General features: G+C 41.4%; 3 protein-coding genes across 6 annotated transcripts in view; 1 reads left to right on the forward strand and 2 right to left on the reverse strand.

Annotated features, from left to right (window-relative positions):
* Positions 1-3,600, forward strand: part of magi3b (membrane associated guanylate kinase, WW and PDZ domain containing 3b) — a 124,288-nt gene extending 120,688 nt beyond the window's left edge. For 2 of the 3 annotated variants that reach the window (XM_082534529.1, XM_082534530.1), the window contains one exon: positions 152-3,600. In XM_082534529.1, the coding sequence (XP_082390655.1) occupies positions 152-1,251 (1,100 nt within the window). In that variant the 3' untranslated portion in view covers positions 1,252-3,600. The remainder of the gene's footprint in view (positions 1-151) is intronic. The other variant, XM_082534531.1, reaches the window with a different exon arrangement.
* LOC309707288 (uncharacterized protein) lies at positions 2,407-8,439 on the reverse strand. Of its 2 annotated transcripts, none has more exons than XM_082534532.1 (2): positions 5,006-8,439; positions 2,407-4,755 (listed from the first exon to the last, which is right to left on the reverse strand). In XM_082534532.1, the coding sequence occupies exon 1, from the start codon at positions 8,431-8,433 to the stop codon at positions 5,458-5,460; it is 2,976 nt and encodes a 991-aa protein (XP_082390658.1). In that variant the 5' UTR covers positions 8,434-8,439; the 3' UTR covers positions 2,407-4,755; positions 5,006-5,457. The 2 variants fall into 2 exon arrangements, with proteins under 2 accessions (XP_082390658.1, XP_082390659.1); XM_082534533.1 differs by lacking the exon at positions 2,407-4,755 and having other exon boundaries at positions 5,635-5,759; positions 6,143-8,439.
* Positions 8,440-14,337: 5,898 nt separating this feature from the next.
* Positions 14,338-17,701, reverse strand: LOC309707390 (uncharacterized protein; the record flags this gene model as incomplete). Its single annotated transcript, XM_082534698.1, has 2 exons — positions 17,463-17,701; positions 14,338-17,214 (listed from the first exon to the last, which is right to left on the reverse strand). The coding sequence occupies exon 2, from the start codon at positions 16,969-16,971 to the stop codon at positions 14,338-14,340; it is 2,634 nt and encodes an 877-aa protein (XP_082390824.1). The 5' UTR covers positions 16,972-17,214; positions 17,463-17,701.
* Between the last annotated feature and the right edge of the window lie 2,327 nt (positions 17,702-20,028).

The following is a 20,028-nucleotide window of genomic DNA, read 5'->3' on the forward strand; positions in this document are numbered from 1 at the left end:
AATTTTTTTCCCACATGCTTTCCCACCTTTACCTCTATATAATATAATCTTATTTACTTTCCCTGTTATTCTGAATTTAAGTATTTTGTGTGCCATATTTATTATCCTTGCATACCTATGGTCTCATGTCAAATTTGTGCTGCTCTTGCAGGTCGACATGATCAAAAAGTCATTTCACCCACAAGCTATTTTGGAGAAGTTTTCTCTGACACATCACCCCTTTCCTCTCCATATCCCACCGGGGCTTCCACCTTTGTTTCCTCTCCTTTCTCCAGCAAACTGACGCATTCTCGCAGCTGGAGCACACTTTCTCCACAAGGCCGCAAATCCCGCAGCAGCGGGGGTTTAAGCTCAGTGGAGGAAAGTGTTGAGTGGGCGGACACGGAGGGAGAAGGGCTCCTTCCCACCTCCAATGAGCATGTGAAGTTCTACAAGAGGACCAGGCCCACGAACGACTCCAGAGAGCTAAGCAGCCCAAAGAAAACAGAGGAATCTTTTCCTAAAGCCAAAGAGCAACTACACAGTCCCAAAAAGACTGAGAGTCAGGCACAGGAAGCAACAATGAACAGAAAAAGGGTGCCTATCACACAGACAAAAACGCAATCTGCCAGTCCTGGGAAGTCCGCTCACGTTGGACAGCAAGGGATATCAGCCCTGCAACGCACCGAGAATCAACAAGGCCTTCAGCAGAGATTAAAGGGTTCATCCAGTAGAGAAAGCTTAAGTCATGAAAAGAAAAATGGAAAAGGGGGGAATTTTGAGATTGGAAAATACCCTCAAGGATGGGAGATGGAAGGGAGAAGAGAAAGGACCAAGTCTCTGCATGAGAAAGAAAGTTATAAAAGAAGGTCGATTGGGGAATCTCACCGCCACAGGACATTTTCTAGTACACTAAGAGAGAGCGAGAAAGGTACAGGTAAAGACTCAGGGCAAAGAGACGTTGATGCCAAGGGTAAACTTACAGAAAACAGGACTACGAGTAAAGAGACTATTAGCAAAAGAGAATCACCGCTGTCTTTTAAAAATGTATGGCGTAGGAAAGGTTCTGTGAATTCACCAAGAGATATAAAAGGAAGAGAAGACACATTTTCTAAATCCAAAGACAGCTTAAAGGACAACTTTGTGGCCTCTGTAAACAGCATTCCAGGAGCCCTACAAACCCTGAAGGGACCTATTAGCCCTGGCCCTTGGAAAACGCCCAGCTCAGCCAAAATCCTCTCTGAGGCAGAAGTCCTCCGTGACCCTTTGTGATGGAATATTGAATCACAAGGACGTGAGCTGTGCCATGGAATATTTTACAGTATCCTCAGTGGATTATTTTTCTGAGTTCTTCCATAAAACAGAGAAGTGCAACATGGTGCCACATTTATCCATTTTAGACTGTGGCCAGATTTGTATTGTGGGAGCCCTGTGACATCACATGTGGCATGTAGCAGCTCCCCTCCGCCTTGTCTGCTGCTTTAGCATCTTTGACGTGGGACTTCAGCATATAGGACATGCTCGGGGCCTTGTCAGACCAGACATTCAGAAATGTGAATATGTGCCAATCCCGCGAGCCTCCTGTGGAACGACGACTACAAACAGCGCTTCACCCATTACAATGCAATGACCCATATGCAAAGAAAAGAGAAAGGCCCTCGCCTCTCGTCTGTAGAATATACAGTGTGACTCATCTAGGGTTTAATTTTGCTCTCAGTGTCATTGTTGAGTATTTCAACTGTATTCTTCTTATCAGTTTGCTCAACTGCATGCAGTCGGTCCTTCTGTTTGTTTTACTGCACGCGTTCTGTACATCGCTGAGGATGAACCCATTTCGTATTTATAATTTTCATTCTGATCACCAGGCAAATACAGCAAGTGCTACTGGGTAATCTAGATTGTTCTATGGCTATAGTCATGACACACCTTCATACAGACAGTATCATTTAAAAGACCAGAAACTTGTGGTTTGAGATCTTGTTTACCATGTGTATGATAACTAACCAGTGTGTAATTTATTGAGGTAATAGATGAATATATGTATATGTAGCTGTACCAAGCCATTCCGCATTTTGATAAAGACTTTCAGAAATTTGTCCCATGTTATTTGAGCTTTCACCTTATTTCCAATGTACTTCAGTGGTAGGAATTACCAATGAAATTTGTAGTTCATGAAATGTATAGATGTAACGTGCAAACTGCTGTACCAAATGTTTAAAATTGCTCAAAATGTGTCTCATTGTGAAATATAATATATATGTATATATATATATATATTTGAATGTGTGTTTTGGAAATTCTATTAATTCCATTGCACCGCATCTGCCCTTGTAGCAAAACAGATTGACCATGAGTTGTATTTAATTTGTGATGTATACTTGCTACCAAAACATTGCATTTATTATTGTTTTTTTTATTTTTTATTTAATGGGGTTTTTTTTTTGGTTTTTTGAAATGATCACTGTTAAAGGGGGAAATGGCAATTTATGTAATGCTGTGCAAGTTCTGAATCATGTCTCTGGTTGTTTTACATGTGCTTGTTGATGAAAAGATAAATGAGGGTTTATATTGTAGGTACTGCTGTGTGATTATGTGCCAGGGTAGCTTGAAGGATGAAAGAGGCCAGAGAATGATGTGGTTTACTAAGATACCGAACAAGCTGCTGAAATAAGGCATGTATACAGAAAACTCTCCACCTTGCATATTAAAGGGAGCCAATAGCACAGAGAAGACCAGTTTAGTTTTATAATGTGCAGTCTATAAAAATAAGATAGTCAGATTTCACTGTTACTTTAAAGAGGACATATTATGCTGATTTATAGCTCCATACTTTTATACTTGGACACCATAAGAGTCGCTTTGCCTATTTGCCTAATAATAATACTCGTTTAAGTTATATTGGGCCGCTGTGTAGCATTCAGGTCATTCTCTGTCTGGAAAAATGTGTTTTAGTTCCTTGGCCCTTACCTTTATGCCAATTTTTTTTCTTATTGGCAAACAGAAACAGCAGGTGGGAGGGGCTGCTGTGTGTCTTTAGCATTCTTTCAAATAAAAAACTGTCTAAAAATAACAAACCATTTAGAGCAGTCTGAGCTTTTGGCTCACTTGGATTGCTTGTGTGTACAATGACCTCATTATTTGAGGTTTGTGCCAGACAGAAAATGAAGAAAAGCATAATAGGTCCGCTTTAAAGGATTTTTGAAGTGATACGCAAATATACTCAACATACTTGCAAATACAACTTTGAAATAAACACATTCAGATGAGCTCAGGGAAAACTGAATTGTAGCAAATGTGTGATAAAGTCGTTATCAATGAGAGCTGAATGGTGGTTGAAGTCTGTGATTGTATAAAGGAGTTTTCAGGTTACAAATCCCTAGAGGATGTACTTTGAGCCAATCAGTGGTAGGCTTTTGTGCAATAGTTTGGTTGGTTGAATGAGTAAATCCAACCCCGAGTGCTGAAAAAAGTTCACTCTGGTTCAGAATCAGATAATATCCTCTTTTATTGTATGTCCCCTGCACTGTAGTACAGCTTTATGCTTTCATTTGAACAATTTTGTTTGACATCTCTGCATCATACTGTGGCCTTGCATTGCTTCATTAGAAAAAAAAAGAAAAACACAATCCTTGTGGTATCTTCTACATTCTGTAGGAACAGTAGATGTAAATGTTTGTACATTGTACAGCACCTTTATAAATACTTGCCGAGTGCTCTTTTGGGGAGAAAAAAATAGAGGTATATTAAATCGCTCCATTATTTTTTTATGTAAAAAAAGAGAAAAATATTTAAAAATGGATTGAAAAGGATAGGCAATGACCTTGATATGGTATTCTGTTCATGCACTGAAAAATAAAGTTTTGCTGAAAACATGTTTCTGGATTTGTTGTATTGAAACTGAGATGCACATAAAATGATCGTCATCATCTTATCTGTATAAATGTAAAGCAAATAACAATTCAAGTGTCACACTTTTGACATCTAAGTAATTTGTTGCATATATGATGCAGAAGAATATGCTACTGTTACTATGGCAGATTTCCAGTTGTTATGGTAACTGACTGAGCTATAGTTTTTCAATTACAAGAGAAGCTGTATATATTTCCAAAGCCATCGTGTCTCATGTGAACATATTTAGAATGAGAATGCGAATCTGCTCAGAGCCCCAGTGAAACCCTAGGAGCGGTTTTGAATCCTCTATAAATTTTAGGCACCATGAAAGGAATAAATGATAAGATCTAAATGTGGTTAGGTGTCCTACCATGCATTTTACACAAAGCTGAAACACTTCAGTAGAAGGCTCATAATGTATTACAAGTGCTTCGAAAAGATTTAACTGCAAATTCAAAGTTGTAAAAGAAGTACATGCTTGGCCTAAGAAGTTACTTGTACTAGATTCTTCAAGCAGTAATTTAAAGTTGGGCTAATTCCAAAGAATCACAGATCAAATATCTATTTCAAAAAAAAATCTAAGCAAGGCTTAACAGTGCCTTTTTTCTGAGTATTTTGTGTCAAATTCATTCAGTTAGAGAGTAATGCCTAAGGTTTTCACTACATGCATTTACAGTTGTTCATATACAAGCTTCAGCTGAGCTCTTAAGGGTGTTTTAACTGTTAAAACTGTGTGTAAAGTACTGAACCTCTGCATCTCAATCATGCTAAGTGTGCCGTTACGGTTGCATGTCTGATGCAAGGGCGTGAACACCTTTCTCATATCACCACTCTGAAGACCGATGGGCGTTGTCAACAGGTTTACTGACATTCAAAAGGGTAAAACTAGAAACAAGACAAAAAATACAGTCAAGACATACATAAGCGTAGCATAACATACATTTATACACCGCAATACTAATACACAGCATACGTCTAATTATATAAACTTTTAAACAACTACTGAGGCTATCTCAGACGACCTCCGACATCGCGGATAGCTAGCTTAGCACCGAGATTAGCTTTACGGTCAAATACTGCGCTAGCGGCAACATAATGTACAAAAACAAGTTGTAATTTAACTTTAAGTACATACCGGCGATACAACCGTAAACCAAAGATGTAGACAGTAAATTTTCCGACAGGACACCATAAGCCGTGTGCCGATATGTCTCTCTTTCTTTCGCTCGCTTGCTTTCCTTGAGCTGACTTCCTGTTCAATAAAGTTGTTTCAAAACAAACCATTTCTACGGTGCATTACTTGAAACGACCACAGAGGGCGCTAAAGCACATAATAACTAACAACGTACTGGGAATAATATTTTAGTGATACAGAACACTCCCCGCCTGGCGTGAATAACGCCACGATTAAACGTTGAAGAAAACAACACGTTAAGAAGGCACCAAGGGTACGATCTCTGAGATAGGTCTGGTCAACACCTTTGTACCATCTGATTTAACTACCTTAATTTCCACGGTACGTATTTTACCATCTTTACTTGGGAACACCTTAGTTATGAGACCAAGAGGCCACTCATTTCTTGGTACTCAACTGTCTTTGAGTACCACAACACTTCCTAAGCTCACGTTAGGCTGGCTAGACTGCCATTTGCGGCGTGGCTGTAGGGTAGGGAGAAACTCTTTCCTCCATTTGTCCCAGAAGATGTTCGACAGGTGCTGAACCTGGCGCCACTGATGTTTGTAGAGGTCTGATGCTGTGAATTTTTCAGCTGGAGCCTGAAGGGGTGCTACCTTTTGAGTCAGGAGAACAGCTGGAGTCAAGATAAAGGGGTCACTTGGGTCTGATGAAACCGGGACGAGGGGTCTACAGTTTATGATAGCAGCCACCTCTGCCATGAAGGTGACGAGAACCTCATGAGTGAGTTTAGTGGTCTTAAGCTGAAAAAACATAGAGTCCAATATTCTCCGTGCTAAACCTATCATTCTCTCCCATGCTCCGCTGAAATGGGAGGCATGAGGTGGGTTAAAAGTCCATTTACATCCATGTTCTTTTAAGAAGGTGTGCACAGCTGTGTTGTCCAAGTTTGAAGGGATTTTCAGTTCTTTACATGCACTTACAAAATTGGTGCCTCGATCAGAGCGAACAGTTTTCACTGGTCCCCTCACGGCCAGAAATCGTCGGAATGCATTAATGAAGCTAGATGTATCAAGTGACTCTACCACTTCAATGTGAACTGCTCTAATACTCAAACAAGTGAATATGACAGCCCACCTTTTATTCTGGTTGACGCTTCCTCTTGTACGTCGTGAAGACACAAACCACGGACCAAACACATCTAAGCCCACATTCGTGAACGGGGGATCCGTTGTGAGACGGTCTGGAGGGAGGTTTGACATTTTCTGTGTGCTCAAAGGGGCACGAAGTCTTTTGCAGGTAACACAATGATAGATGATTGTGCTCACTTTTCTTTTACCGCCCACTATCCACCATCCTGCGGAGCGAACGGCTCCTTCTGTGAAAAGGCGACCTTGATGCTGGGTCTGCTCGTGGTAGTGCTTTATGAGAAGCGCTGCAACATGGTGGTGGCCAGGAACTATGAGAGGGTTTTTCTCACCTTGGCTAATGTTTGAGTCTCTGATGCGACCACCTACTCTAAGGAGTCCTTCTTTGTCCAGATAGGGGTCTAAGGTTTTGAGATGACTGGTTTTGGGTAGTTTTCCATGTTTTTGCACACACTTGATTTCTTCAGCATACACGTCCTGCTGTACTGCTCGAATGACAAGGTTCTGAGCTTGCTTTAACTCATCCACAGTAAGTCCCGTTTCACAGTAATGCCAGCCATTACAGTGATTGGCTTTGCCTGGTGGTGATTTGAAGTTGTGGATGACATGTATTAGTCTAGAAAGAGCACGTGTGAGGGATTTCCAGGTAGAAAACTTGGTGAATCTGTCTGAGCCCAGTTCTTTAGTTGAGGCTGTTGTTTTGAGTGCGGTTACCTGAGGTCTTACATCTGCGTCCATGTTGGGTTCTACAAGGTCATAGGAGTCATTCGGAGAATTCTGAATCTGATGTAAAAGGTCAGGGCCGGTGAGCCAGTTACTAAGCGGCAGCTGGAATGCAGGAACAGAACGAGTGGCGTGATCTGCAGGGTTCTGACTGCTAGCTACATAGTGCCACTGGCATGGCTGAGAAGATCTGCGGATTCTAGTCACACGATTACTGACATAGACATAAAATCTTCTAGACTCGTTGTAGATGTAACCTAGGACTACTTTACTGTCTGTGTAGAAAGTAGTGTGATCTAGTTTACAGTCAAGTTCATCTGAGATAAGATCTGCGAGCTCAACCGCTAAAACGGCAGCACTAAGCTCTAATCTTGGAATAGTCTGATCTGGGCGTGGTGCTAGCTTAGCCTTACCCATTACAAAGCCTACTTGACTGTGTCCTTCTGCATCTGTCACTTTTAAATAGGCCACTGCAGCTATGGCTTTGGTAGATGCGTCTGAAAAAACACACAACTCTTTTTTCACGGCTGTTGAAGGGGAAATGTCTGTGTATGCTCTGGGAATGGTCATGTTAGGCAAGTCTTTGAGTGAGTCTTTCCACTGTGTCCAAGACTCTTCCATTTCGGGAGGGAGTGGAGCATCCCAGTCCCCATTTTCAGCTGTAAGTTCGCGTAGAATCGACTTCCCCTGTATGGTGACTGGTGCTACAAAACCCAGCGGATCATAGAGACTGTTTATTGTTGATAGAACACCTCGTCTGGTAAAGGGTTTTGACTCATCAGATACTTCAAAGGTGAAGCGGTCTTTACTTAGGTCCCAGAGGAGACCTAGGCTACGCTGCATGGGCACCGAATCACTTTCGAAGTCCAGGTTTTTTAGATTTTTGGCATGATCTTGAGTCGGGAATGCCTCTAGTACTTCCTTCCTGTTTGCTGCTATTTTATGCAGTCTTAAGTTTGAGTTTGCAAGTGCGTCTCGGGTTCTTTGGAGTAGAGATATGGCTTTTTCAACAGTAGGTAGAGATTTGAGTCCGTCATCAACGTAGAAGTCACGCATGACAAACTGCTTCACATCTGCATCGCAGTCCGGTTCGACGCGTTGGACAGACTGGTGCAGGCCATATATGGCTACTGCTGGCGATGGGCTGTTCCCAAAGACGTGGACCGTCATTCTGTACTCCACAACTTCTTTGGAAATGTCGTTGTCACGGAACCACAAGAAGCGTAAGTAGTTCCTGTCTTGCTCTCGCACGTTGAAACAGTAAAACATCTGTTCGATGTCTGCTGTGAAGGCAACGGCTTCTTTTCTGAAGCGTATTAGGACCCCAAGCAATGAGTTATTAAAATCTGGTCCTGTTAACAGAACGTCATTCAGGGATACGCCTTCATACTTGGCGCTGCTGTCGAAGACGACCCTGATCTGCGTGGGTTTACAGGGATGGTAGACACCGAATAATGGCAGATACCAACATTCCTCATCCTCTTTTAGTGTAGGGGCGATCTCTGCATGTTTGTTTTGGAATATTTTGTCCATGAAGGTGATGAAATGTTCCTTCATCTCTTCCTTCTTTTCAAAGGTGCGAAGAAGAGACTTCCGGTTGAGCTTTGATGGAGTAGGACGCGAGTCTGGGAGCTCCCGCCGATTTCGATTAAATTGTTATTTATTCGCGCGTTTTGGCCGTATTTTCAGTCCTGTTTTGGTTTGTGGATTGTCTTGTTGAGAAGTTTTACTCGGGCCGGCGTAAAATGGCAGCAAAAAATGTTAAAACCCGCAGTACTATTCAGACACAACTGAGGCCTAGTTTGCAAACCGCGACCACACCCTCGAGTGAGCCGTCGTCTCCTGCAAAGCCCCCCACATGTCAAGCTAATCCTGATATTGAGGCTCTCAAGGTCGAGTTGCTGGCTTCGCTGAGGAAAGATATCGCCGACATCTTTAAAAAGGAACTTCAGGATACTCTGGGTGATGCTTTGTCTACCATTAAGTTCGACCTGCAGGCGGTGAAGACGCAGCTGGCGATCGTTAAAGCTGCAAATGACGCTACCATGTCTGAGCTAAAAGGTACGGTGAAGGAGATGGAGCACGCACTTACTGTCTGCTCTGATGATATAGCTGAGATGAAAAACACTATCAAGGGTCTCACAGCTCATGTAGCCAAGCTGGAAAGTAAGTGTGAAGATTTGGAGTCCAGATCGCGGCGCAACAATGTTAGGATAGTGGGAGTACCGGAGGGCCCTGACACGTGCACCACTGCCGCCGTAGCTTCCTTGCTAAAAGAAGCATTTGATCTGGGGAAGGAGCCGCTTTTGGATCGTTCGCACAGGACCCTCCAACCCGCACCTAAGCCTGGCGACCGTCCACGAGCCATTGTATGCAGGTTTCATTACCACACTGACTGTGTCGACATTTTACGACGTGCTAGAGAACGCCGACAGATTAAAGTTGGAGATCGGACCATCTCAGTCTTCCCCGACTACACCGCCAGGGTGGCACGGGCTCGTGCTGCATTCAACACGGTCAGGCAGCAACTCCGTGGCATTGACGGTGTTCGGTATGGCCTGCTTCATCCAGCGCGACTCCGCATCACATATAAGGGTGTCGAGAAGGACTTTGTTTCGGCAGAGGAGGCCAGTGATTATGTCAAAACTTTGATTTCTGGGTGAGCCTCGTTAGCTCCTCAGTTTGATACTGTAATGCTGCTAAGGGTTCACGCTCTCCTTAGGTTTAACGCCACCTGTGCATTGTTTTCTTAGGCCATTGTGCTGGTTATTGTACTGTTGGTGTGCTGGTTCCTTTTATTTTCATTGTTATTTATTGAAACTGGATCATATAATATACTCTTGAACTTCGGACCAGTCCGGCACAATCTTCTCCAAGCTTGCTGCATTGATTTGCATAGGACTGAGTTGTTTTTCGTTTCTGTTAAATTTTTATTTATTTATTTTTTTGTTTGGTTGTTTTTGTTTTAATTGTTTATCTATTTATGTATGTTGTTTTTGTTTTTTGTTTTTTTAAATTTTATGCACGTTCGGTGATTTGTTGGAAAGTTCTCCTTCTGAGGAAGTCATATTTTGTACTGTGAGATCTTTTTTTGGTTGGTTGGTTTCCTTTTTATTTTTTTCCTTTTTAAAAAAAAAAAACATGTTTACTGTTACGCGCACACTGTTATGCTGTAGAGAAGTTGGTGAGAGGTTATTTTTCCCTCTCTCGCTTTTATTTTTATTTAGACAACAATTAGTCCAGTCACTTCGGTGAATCATTTTTGCTACTTTGGGGGTACACTGCTGTCTCCTTTGTTCTGTTCTGTGGAGACTTGGGGGTGTATTTGTGTTCAGGGTTGGGTTGGGGGGGGGCTGTCCCATTTCGGCTCTTCATGGCCACTGGCATTTTGGTTTGGTCTTTTTCCTCTTCCTTTTTGTAAATGGTTAATGGAAATATAGACCCCAGCATTGCTGGGTCAGGTATGCCTCTTAGATTCATTAGTTGGAATATCAGAGGTATGGGTAACCCTGTTAAGAGATCTAAGGTTTTTACTCACTTGAAACGTCTAAATTCTGACATAGCATTTTTACAGGAGACTCATCTTCGCATTAAGGATCATTATAGGTTATATTGCCCTTGGGTAGGTCAGGTCTTTCACTCAAATTTTAATTCGAAGGCTAGAGGAGTGGCCATTCTCATTAATAAGAAAGTTCAATTCACTTTGACCAATGTTGTCGCTGATAGGAACGGTAGATACATCATTGTTGCTGGTACCCTAATGCAGAAAAAGGTTTTGTTGGTAAATGTATATGCCCCGAATTTTGATGATGCTGAATTCGCTAATAGATTGCTGAGTAACATCCCCTTTCTGAATACACATTTGCTTATCCTTGGTGGTGATCTGAATTGTGTTTTTGATCCAATTTTGGATCGATCTAGTCCTCGTAATTTGACTCAATCATCTATGTCTAAAACATTCTCAGATTTTATGAAACAGAATGATCTTGTTGATCCATGGAGATTTCGCAACCCTTCAATCAAAAAATTTTCATTCTTCTCTCAGGTCCACCAGTCTTATTCCAGGATTGATTATTTTTTCATCGACAGAACTCTTAATTCATGTGTTAATTCTTCCGACTATTCTGGTATTGTAATATCTGATCATTCTCCTCTGCTATTGGATGTTCATCTTTCTACCCATAAACGTAGCCCTCCACTTTGGAGATTTAACTCTCTCCTTCTGGCGGATAAAGAATTTTGTGAATTTATTTCAGGCTCTATTGAGGAGTTCTTGTCCTTCAATCAGGATGATTCTGTCTCATATTCTCTGCTATGGGAGACTCTTAAATGCTACCTGAGAGGTCAAGTTATTTCTTACTCTGTCCGTGCTGATAAAAAGATTAATGCCAGGCTTAAAGAACTTATAGCTGCAATTAGTAACCTTGATCAAAGTTATACACTGAACCCTTCTCCAGAATTACTGAAGCAGCGCCTTGATTTGCAAGCAGAATTTGATCTTATGTCAACCAAAGAGGCTGAGCACTTATTACTACGCAGTCGTGGCTCATATTACGAATATGGTGACAAGGCTAGTCGCTTGTTGGCACATCAGTTACGACGTCAGGCCTCCTCGCGTGTGATCCCCATTATTAAACACTCTGATGACAATATTACTACAGATCCCTTGGAAATTAATTCTACCTTTAAAACATTTTACTCTTTGTTGTACAGGTCCGAATTTCCCACGGATAAAGCTAAAATGAATGCATTTCTTCATAATCTTTCAAACCCTGTTATTGGTGCTAATGATGCGGGGCAATTGGACTCCCCATTATCTGTTGAAGAAGTATTAAAAGCTATTACAGCTATGCAGTCTAATAAAGCCCCGGGCCCGGATGGGTTTCCGATTGAATTCTATAAAACATTTATTGGTAAATTGGCACCATTGCTTTTGTCTGTGTTTAACGAATCCTTGGAAACCGGTTCATTACCACCTACTCTCACACAAGCAACCATAGCGCTCCTTCTCAAAAATGACAAGGACCCAACCTCCTGTGGTTCCTACAGGCCATTATCTCTGCTTAATGCCGATGCAAAGGTATTGGCTAAAGTAATTTCATCTCGCCTTGAGGATGTGCTTCCTCGAATTATATCTGAAGAGCAGAATGGCTTTATAAAGGGACGGCAATTGTTTTTTAATACCCGTACACTCTTTAATGTTATTTACTCAAAGCGTCTATCTGAACTTCCTGAACTTGTGATTTCTTTAGATGCTGAAAAGGCGTTCGATAGGGTGGAGTGGGAGTACTTGTTTGCAGTTTTAGAGAAATTTGGTTTTGGTGATAAATTTATTTCCTGGATTCGGCTTCTTTATTCGTCCCCTAAAGCCAGTGTTCATACTAATGATGTTTACTCTGATTATTTTGCGCTGGGTCGTGGTTGTCGTCAAGGTTGCCCTTTGTCTCCCTTACTCTTTGCCATTGCCATCGAGCCTCTGTCTATTACATTGCGATCTTCTTCTGTATTCAGGGGAATCATCCGTAATGGAATTACACATAAAGTATCGTTGTATGCGGATGACTTGTTATTATATATGACTGACCCGGCATGCTCCATCCCTGCTGTTTTAAGTATTCTGGAGAACTTCAGTTCGTTTTCAGGTTATAAATTGAATTTGGGGAAAAGTGAGTGTTTTCCTGTTAATACGGCAGCACGTCAACTTCAACAGTCCGATCTACCCTTTCGTCTCAGTCCGTCTGGGTTTAAGTACTTAGGGATTAACGTGACTCGCTCTCTAGCTGGCCTTAAATCAGCAAATTTGTCTCCTCTTATATCTAGGGTCACATCTGATATTCAAAGATGGGGTAATCTCCCCCTTTCTTTAATCGGTAAGATTAACGTTGTTAAAATGAACATCTTACCAAAATTTTTATTTTTATTTCAGTCAATTCCCTTATTTTTGCCGAAACATTTTTTTGTTTCACTGGACAAGATTATTGGTTCTTTCATTTGGGGAGGGAAGCCACCTAGGGTCTCTAAAACTTTGCTGCAGCGATGCAGATTTAGTGGAGGACTTGCATTACCTAATTTTTTAGTCTATTACTGGGCCGCTCACATCCATAAACTTTGCTACTGGCTAAAATCTTCTGGTTCCTCGTGGTGTAAATTGGAGCTATCATCATGTAAGGGCTCTTCTTTACCGGCTTTGCTCTATTCCTCTTTACCCGTGAGACCCTCTCTGTACACTGATAATCAGGTGGTTCTTAACACACTCAAAATCTGGTTTCAGTTTAGACGTCACTTTAATTTTGTAATGCCGTCTTCCTCGGGTCCTCTAAGCGACAACCATTTGTTTCCCCCTTCACTTTTGGACTCGACATTTTCAGTGTGGTGTGACAAGGGTATAAAACAGTTCAAACATTTATATGTGGATGGTGTTTTCGATAGTTTTCCCAACTTGTCTTCTCGTTATAATCTCCCTGTTACCCATTTGTTTCGCTATTTTCAAATTCGAAATTTTGTTGCTAAGTGTTTCCCAAATTTCCCCTCTTTGCCTCCAGAACAGCAGTGGGAAACTACGTTATCATTTATTCCTCATCACAGAGGAACCATTTCGAAACTCTATGATGCTATTCTGTCTTTTAGTAACCACTCTAATGTTAAGCTTAAGCGTACATGGGAAGAAGAACTGGGATTTCGAATACATGAGGAGTCTTGGGAACAGGCTATAGCGAGAGTACGATCTTCCACCTCCTGTGCTCGTCTTGGACTTATTCAATTTAAGGTCATACACAGGGTGCATTTCTCTAAGTCTAGACTTTCTGAATTGTATCCAGAAGTGGAAAATAAATGTGATAAATGCCATGGTTCTCCTTGCCACCTTAGCCACATGTTTTTTCTGTGCCCTGAGCTACAAGGTTTCTGGACAAGGTATTTTGCTATTATGTCAACTGTTCTTGGGGTAACTCTTCATCCTTGTCCTTTGATTGCTGTATTTGGGATTCCTGCTCGCTCACTTACACTTGATTCCACACAAAGGGATATTATAGCCTTCACATCCCTATTAGCGAGACGTCTAATATTGTTGCATTGGAAGTCTGTTAAGTGTCCTACTATTTCCCGGTGGCTTAAAGATGTCATGTTTTTTTTAAAACTTGAAAAAATTAAATATACGTTGAGAGGTTGCACAGCCAAATTTTTTCACAAGTGGCAACCCTTTATCTCTTATTTTGCTAGTCTAGAGGTATTGCCTGTTTAAATCTACTTTTGTTACTGTTATATTCCTCTAATATGTTTGATGGTTGTGTTGATCTGTGTGGGACTGGGGGGGGGGGCGTTGTGTTTTGTTTTTTTTTTGTTTTTTTTTGTTTTTCTTTTCATATATATATATATATATATGTGTTAATTAGGAAAATTAAGAAAGGTTGATTGTATTTCGGTAACTGCAAGTACTGTTCTCTTTTTTCAATAAAAATATTTTCAAAAGGTGCGAAGAAGAGACATTAGGCGATTCAGGGCCTGTGGTCTGTTGTTAGGGAGCTTTCGGCGTGGATTTTTAAATGGTAAAGGAGCTGTCCAACTGTTATCTGTGTCTTTTGTTAGTCCTTCCTCCATTATTTTTAAGAAGGCATTGTCCTGGATGGAAGGTGAGATGTAGTTGTCATTTCTGGTTTGTTTGAACACATTACATCCTAAATGATCAGGTTCACAAGCACTGTCTGCCAGCTGGGAGCTGAAGTTGAGTGGAACTTGTATCCCACAATGTTTCTCTTTTATGTTGAAAACATTAGGACATGGCTCGAATGCTGTGGGACGTCCCCTTTCAGTTGCATTTGTGAACAGAGTCCTTACTGCAGGAGTTCTGTGGACGTCACCTAAACACACGTTTCCTACTATGACCCATCCTAGGTCCAATTTTTGAGCATAGGGTGCGTTGTTAGGGCCACTTATCTGTTTGCGGACTTTGTGAGCTCTAATGACATCCCGTCCAAGAAGCATTAGTATGGGGGCGTTAGAGTCCAAGGCAGGAATGAGGTGAGCCACTGACTTTAGATGGCTGTGGTGTCTAGCTGCACTGGGTGTGGGGATCTCGTCTCTGTCATTTGGGATATTTTTGCACTCAATTAGGCTAGGCAGTGAGATGTGGACTGAACCATCTAAAGCTGCCACTACATAACCTGTAGCTCTTCTACCCATTGTCTCTTTGGTACCTGCACATGTCTTAAGCGAGTAAGGGGAACTTGGGCCGCAGTCATTAAACAACTCGAAGAACTCCGGACGTACTAGTGATCTGTTACTTTGTTCATCATGGATGGCATAAAGCCTTACTGCTTGATGTGGGTGGCCTGCTGGGTAGACATTCACGAGACAGATTTTAGAACATGAAGTGCCTGCTTCATTCACACCACAAACCTGAGTGCATTTAGAAGTGATCTCCTCTGATTCAGTGGTGTCAGGCTCCCCGCCATGCTCTGCTGCTGGTTCGGTTTCTTTTAGCCAGGGAGCTGGTCCTGGGTGGAGAGCCGTGCAGTGCTTCTCATCGTTGCACTCGGAACACTGTACCTTGGCTTTACAGTTCTTTGCTATGTGTGAAGATGAAGCACAGCACCTGAAGCAAAAGTCATTTTCTTTTAAGAACATTTTCCTATCTAACAGTGTTTTCATGCGAAATGCTCTGCACACTGCGAGAGGATGGGCTTTCTTGTGAATTGGACAAATCTTTTCACCATGTACAGTTTTGTTTGGGAACCTCTGTGTGTCTGAACTAGTGCGAGAGATGACATCAGTTTTGTGCACAGAAATCTCTTTTTGTCTGTTTGCCCTCCAAGATAGTTTGTCTGGTCTGGGTGCATCAGGTGATGGTGTGAGGTTAAAGCTGGGGTCGTTTCTAGCATCAGCTTCTTGTGCAACAAAGTCTACTAGAACACTAAATGGTGGGAAGGAGACACATTTTGTGCGTTTGTAGTTGGCTCCTACCGTAATCCACCTTTCTTGCAGGTAGAAGGGAAGTTTTTGGATGATTGGATTTACTCCTCTTGCTGTATCTAGGAACGCGAGACCAGGGAGGTCTCCTTCAGCTTTAGCGCACTGCACTTCCATGAGCAGGTCACTAAATTTTCTCAGTTTTGCAAAGTCTTTGGATGAGATTTTTGGGAATGCATCAATTCTTTTAAACAGTGCATCCTCGATCACTTCAGCTGAGCCATAACATTGTTCAAGTCTGTCCCATATCATGTTGAGGCCATTGACTGGGTTGTTGATGTGTATGGCTCTGAGTTGTTCTGCATGTTCAGCCGATTCCTTGCCAAGCCATTTTAACATCAAGTCCATTTCTTCACTTGCCGTTAGATCTAACCCGCTTATAGCATTTTCAAATGAGCGTTTCCAAGCTCTGAAGTTTTGGGGCTTGTCATTAAACTGGAGCAGCCCTGTTGCCACTATTTCACGACGAGCAAAGTATCTGATGAAGTCACTCACATTTGATTCTCTAGGCTCTTTGTATAAAGGCCTAGCATTATGGAAGCTAGATGCTGACACCTGATTTGACCAATTGGTACTGTAATTTTTATTAGCATGGGGAGAAGGGGAAATGACTGGAGTTTTTTGGCAACAGTCAGGATCATCTGTTAGACCAATTGGAATTTTTTGTGGGTCATTTTCCTTTTTAGGGCTTGGTGGCTGATCACAGGTGAGCTCTGATTTACTTTGTGTTACATTTTCATTTTGTGATTGTTGAAGAGCAGCATCATTTTCTTTTCTCACAAATGTAGATTGGCCAATGACATACTGTTTAGTTCGTTCTGCTGTTACTGAGGGACAGATGTTGCTGCGCGTTTCTGTCTGTGTGGCAGCAGCTGCTTCTAATGACTCTGCTTCAGCAATGGCTGAAGCTACATCTTTTTCATGCTGTAAATATTCGATGGATGCCTCGACTTTAGCTTTTGCTACTTCTATTTGTGCTTTTTCTACCTTCAAATCCATTTCTTTAGCTGCGAAGCTGAGCCGTGCCTTGGCTGCCTCAGCTTTTGCTCTGGCTTTGGCTGCTGCAGAACCTGTAGAGGAGGCACACGAAGCTTCGGACCGGGTCTTGAGGGATGACGCCTTGCTGGACATGTTGGAGTTGATTAGACGACTGCTGGCTCACTGCTGTATGCCGTGTTGCTCCCAGGCGCAGTAGTGGTCAGCTTCACTCTAGTGTGCGATGACTGCGTTATCTTTGTTCGTGCGGATGTCGCCGTTTTACTGTGCCGTTACGGGTGCATGTCTGATGCAAGGGCGTGAACACCTTTCTCATATCACCACTCTGAAGACCGATGGGCGTTGTCAACAGGTTTACTGACATTCAAAAGGGTAAAACTAGAAACAAGACAAAAAATACAGTCAAGACATACATAAGCGTAGCATAACATACATTTATACACCGCAATACTAATACACAGCATACGTCTAATTATATAAACTTTTAAACAACTACTGAGGCTATCTCAGACGACCTCCGACATCGCGGATAGCTAGCTTAGCACCGAGATTAGCTTTACGGTCAAATACTGCGCTAGCGGCAACAATGTACAAAAACAAGTTGTAATTTAACTTTAAGTACATACCGGCGATACAACCGTAAACCAAAGATGTAGACAGTAAATTTTCCGACAGGACACCATAAGCCGTGTGCCGATATGTCTCTCTTTCTTTCGCTCGCTTGCTTTCCTTGAGCTGACTTCCTGTTCAATAAAGTTGTTTCAAAACAAACCATTTCTACGGTGCATTACTTGAAACGACCACAGAGGGCGCTAAAACACATAATAACTAACAACGTACTGGGAATAATATTTTAGTGATACAGAACACTAAGAGTTTCCCCTCTGAGAACAGCTCAGCCATTGGAAGAGCAGCCTAAACAATGAGTGGATGACTTACAATTGACTTAATTGTTTTAAACGGCTGAAAATCATCATATCTTGTGTTCTACTTTTGGTACTGGGATGAAAGAATGTGTTGAAGACAGGGTGGAGCTAGACTTTCAGCATAGAAGCAGCAGAACATTCCCAAGGAACTCTTCTGATAAGATAATATTTAGAATCACAGTTATTTAGAAGAAAGTTATTAAGGAAAGGTACTAAAGCAGTGCACTCAAAAGGATTAAGTAAAAGTATGTTAGTATAATAAGGAAACCATACTTGATATAGAGCAGGAAATGGCCCTGATAAGTCCCATTATCATTCCTTTAATGGCCGCTTAACGTTGACTCAAAAAGTCGCTAGAATTTCCTGTTAAAAAAGACCAAATTCAGAGCAGAAAGAAGCCTCTTTAGAGCCTGTAGGAGTAGAAGTAGTGACCATAAACTCATTAGGTAATTTTGTTTACTGAGGTCTCAGATCAAGTGGAGTAAAGAGCAGTTTTCCCAGTGACCTCCATGCAGTAGGAGAGATTTTTGAAACCAGAAGTATCGTCCCCTGTTGCCCAATATAAAGAATAGTACTTTCAGGAATTAAGTATTGGTTTGACATCTTTGGAATCAGAAACTACACTCAGCGTTTATATAGGGTGTATAATCATACGATCATTTTAAAATCTGCAGACGTTTTAGTCTCTCTATGAAAGTCCAATATACAACCTCTCGTATTCCAGTATACATGAAGACACTCTTATAGGCACTTTTATAAAAGTAAGCCTCCATAGAGGATGTGAGGAGGTGTACGAAAACTACAAAGTCACTGACAACATCAAGCAATAAGGGGTGAAGTAACTACTGGTAATATATGTTATTACTTTCTTATCAGTATCAATATTATTATTTTCATTTTTATTTTTGGGTAAAGTTTTCAACGAGCAATAATCGCGCCTCGGATAAACCTCATAGGCTACGATACTGCCACTGCGCAAAGCTTTTATTTTTATTTTTATTGAAAAAAGTTGTTACAGTGATTCCAATATAGCATAACATAAATGTTACAGATACAAAATAGATGAAAAAAATCTAATAAAAGAAGTCTTTATTGTATTTTACTGCATGTTACAGCAACAACCTCCAAGTCCTATAATGGAAAAATAAACAACACACACTTTATTTTGTCACTTAATAATTTAATTAGTTACTCTTAATAAAAGTGACATTAAGCTTGTTGAGACTATACATTTTGATGGATCACAGCGACCACATTTCTTAAATCGCAGTTTATCTTTTTAGCACTAGATGTCACTGAAGGACATTAGTTCCTTAAAACTTTTTTCCCGCCAGTCATCAGTTGTTGGGGTTTTTTCTGAATGAAGATTCATTATTTCTTGTCACCATTAATGACAGTAACAGAAAAATGGATGTTGTTTTAGCATGAATGAGATGAACATTTTAATCCTGTAGATTGATTAAAAAAATGTGATACTGAGGGGAAAGGCATTTCCAAATGAGAACCTTGCATGCACAGACCTGCCATGGCATAGATAAGACGATGCTTCAAAAGAAGGTGGAGTTAAACTGTATGATAATGCCACTGTTCACGTCACCTTATTGGTATGTCTCAACATTAGAAAGGCAGGTGAATTATTCAGCAGTGTGCTGTAAAATTGGCACCCTCTTCTCCACATTATCCGACTTGATGAGAAGCAGATGGGGGCTGCTGAGAAGGGAGGTGTCTTAATCAGTCACTTGAACATGGTGTTCTGAGAGATAAGAATAGCAAAAGAGACCTGAGCACAAGACGTTGCTTGTCTCACAAAAAGCAGTTACCCACTAATGCTACTTTTTGAATATTCCTTAAAAGAGAATAAGGTGCACCGCATACTTTTTATAGTTTACATTTGATTGATTTTACATCACTGCACTCACAAATGGGTTGGGGCTCTAATTTCTTTCATTAGTTTACTTTTTAGAGTGATGCAGGCTGCCTCACTAAAAAAGTGGATCCCATATGCTGGTGTTTTCGCACTTCTTAAAAACACCCCAGTCTTTTACTGTACAGATACGGGCCACTTGCGCTTTGTTGTCCTGTTTCTAAGTGATACTAGATGGTTTCTCCGGCAACTCTTGGGTGGAAAAAGAGGCAGCCCCTGTCAGCGGTTTTGCTGGTGAGCTTGGAATTTAGACAAGATTATGAGGCAATGAGGCGCAGTCCCCTTGTTGAACAAAGCCCGTATCCATGGTAAAAATCCAAAGCATTTAAAGGGACTCAGACT

This window comes from Aulonocara stuartgranti (assembly GCF_965226115.1).
Source record: "Aulonocara stuartgranti genome assembly, chromosome: 5".
NCBI lineage: Eukaryota > Metazoa > Chordata > Actinopteri > Cichliformes > Cichlidae > Aulonocara > Aulonocara stuartgranti.

Coding starts and splice junctions, on each gene's coding strand:
- LOC309707288 (XM_082534532.1), bottom strand. CDS start 8,433: ATGAAGGAACATTTCATCACCTTCATGGACAAAATATTCCAAAACAAA.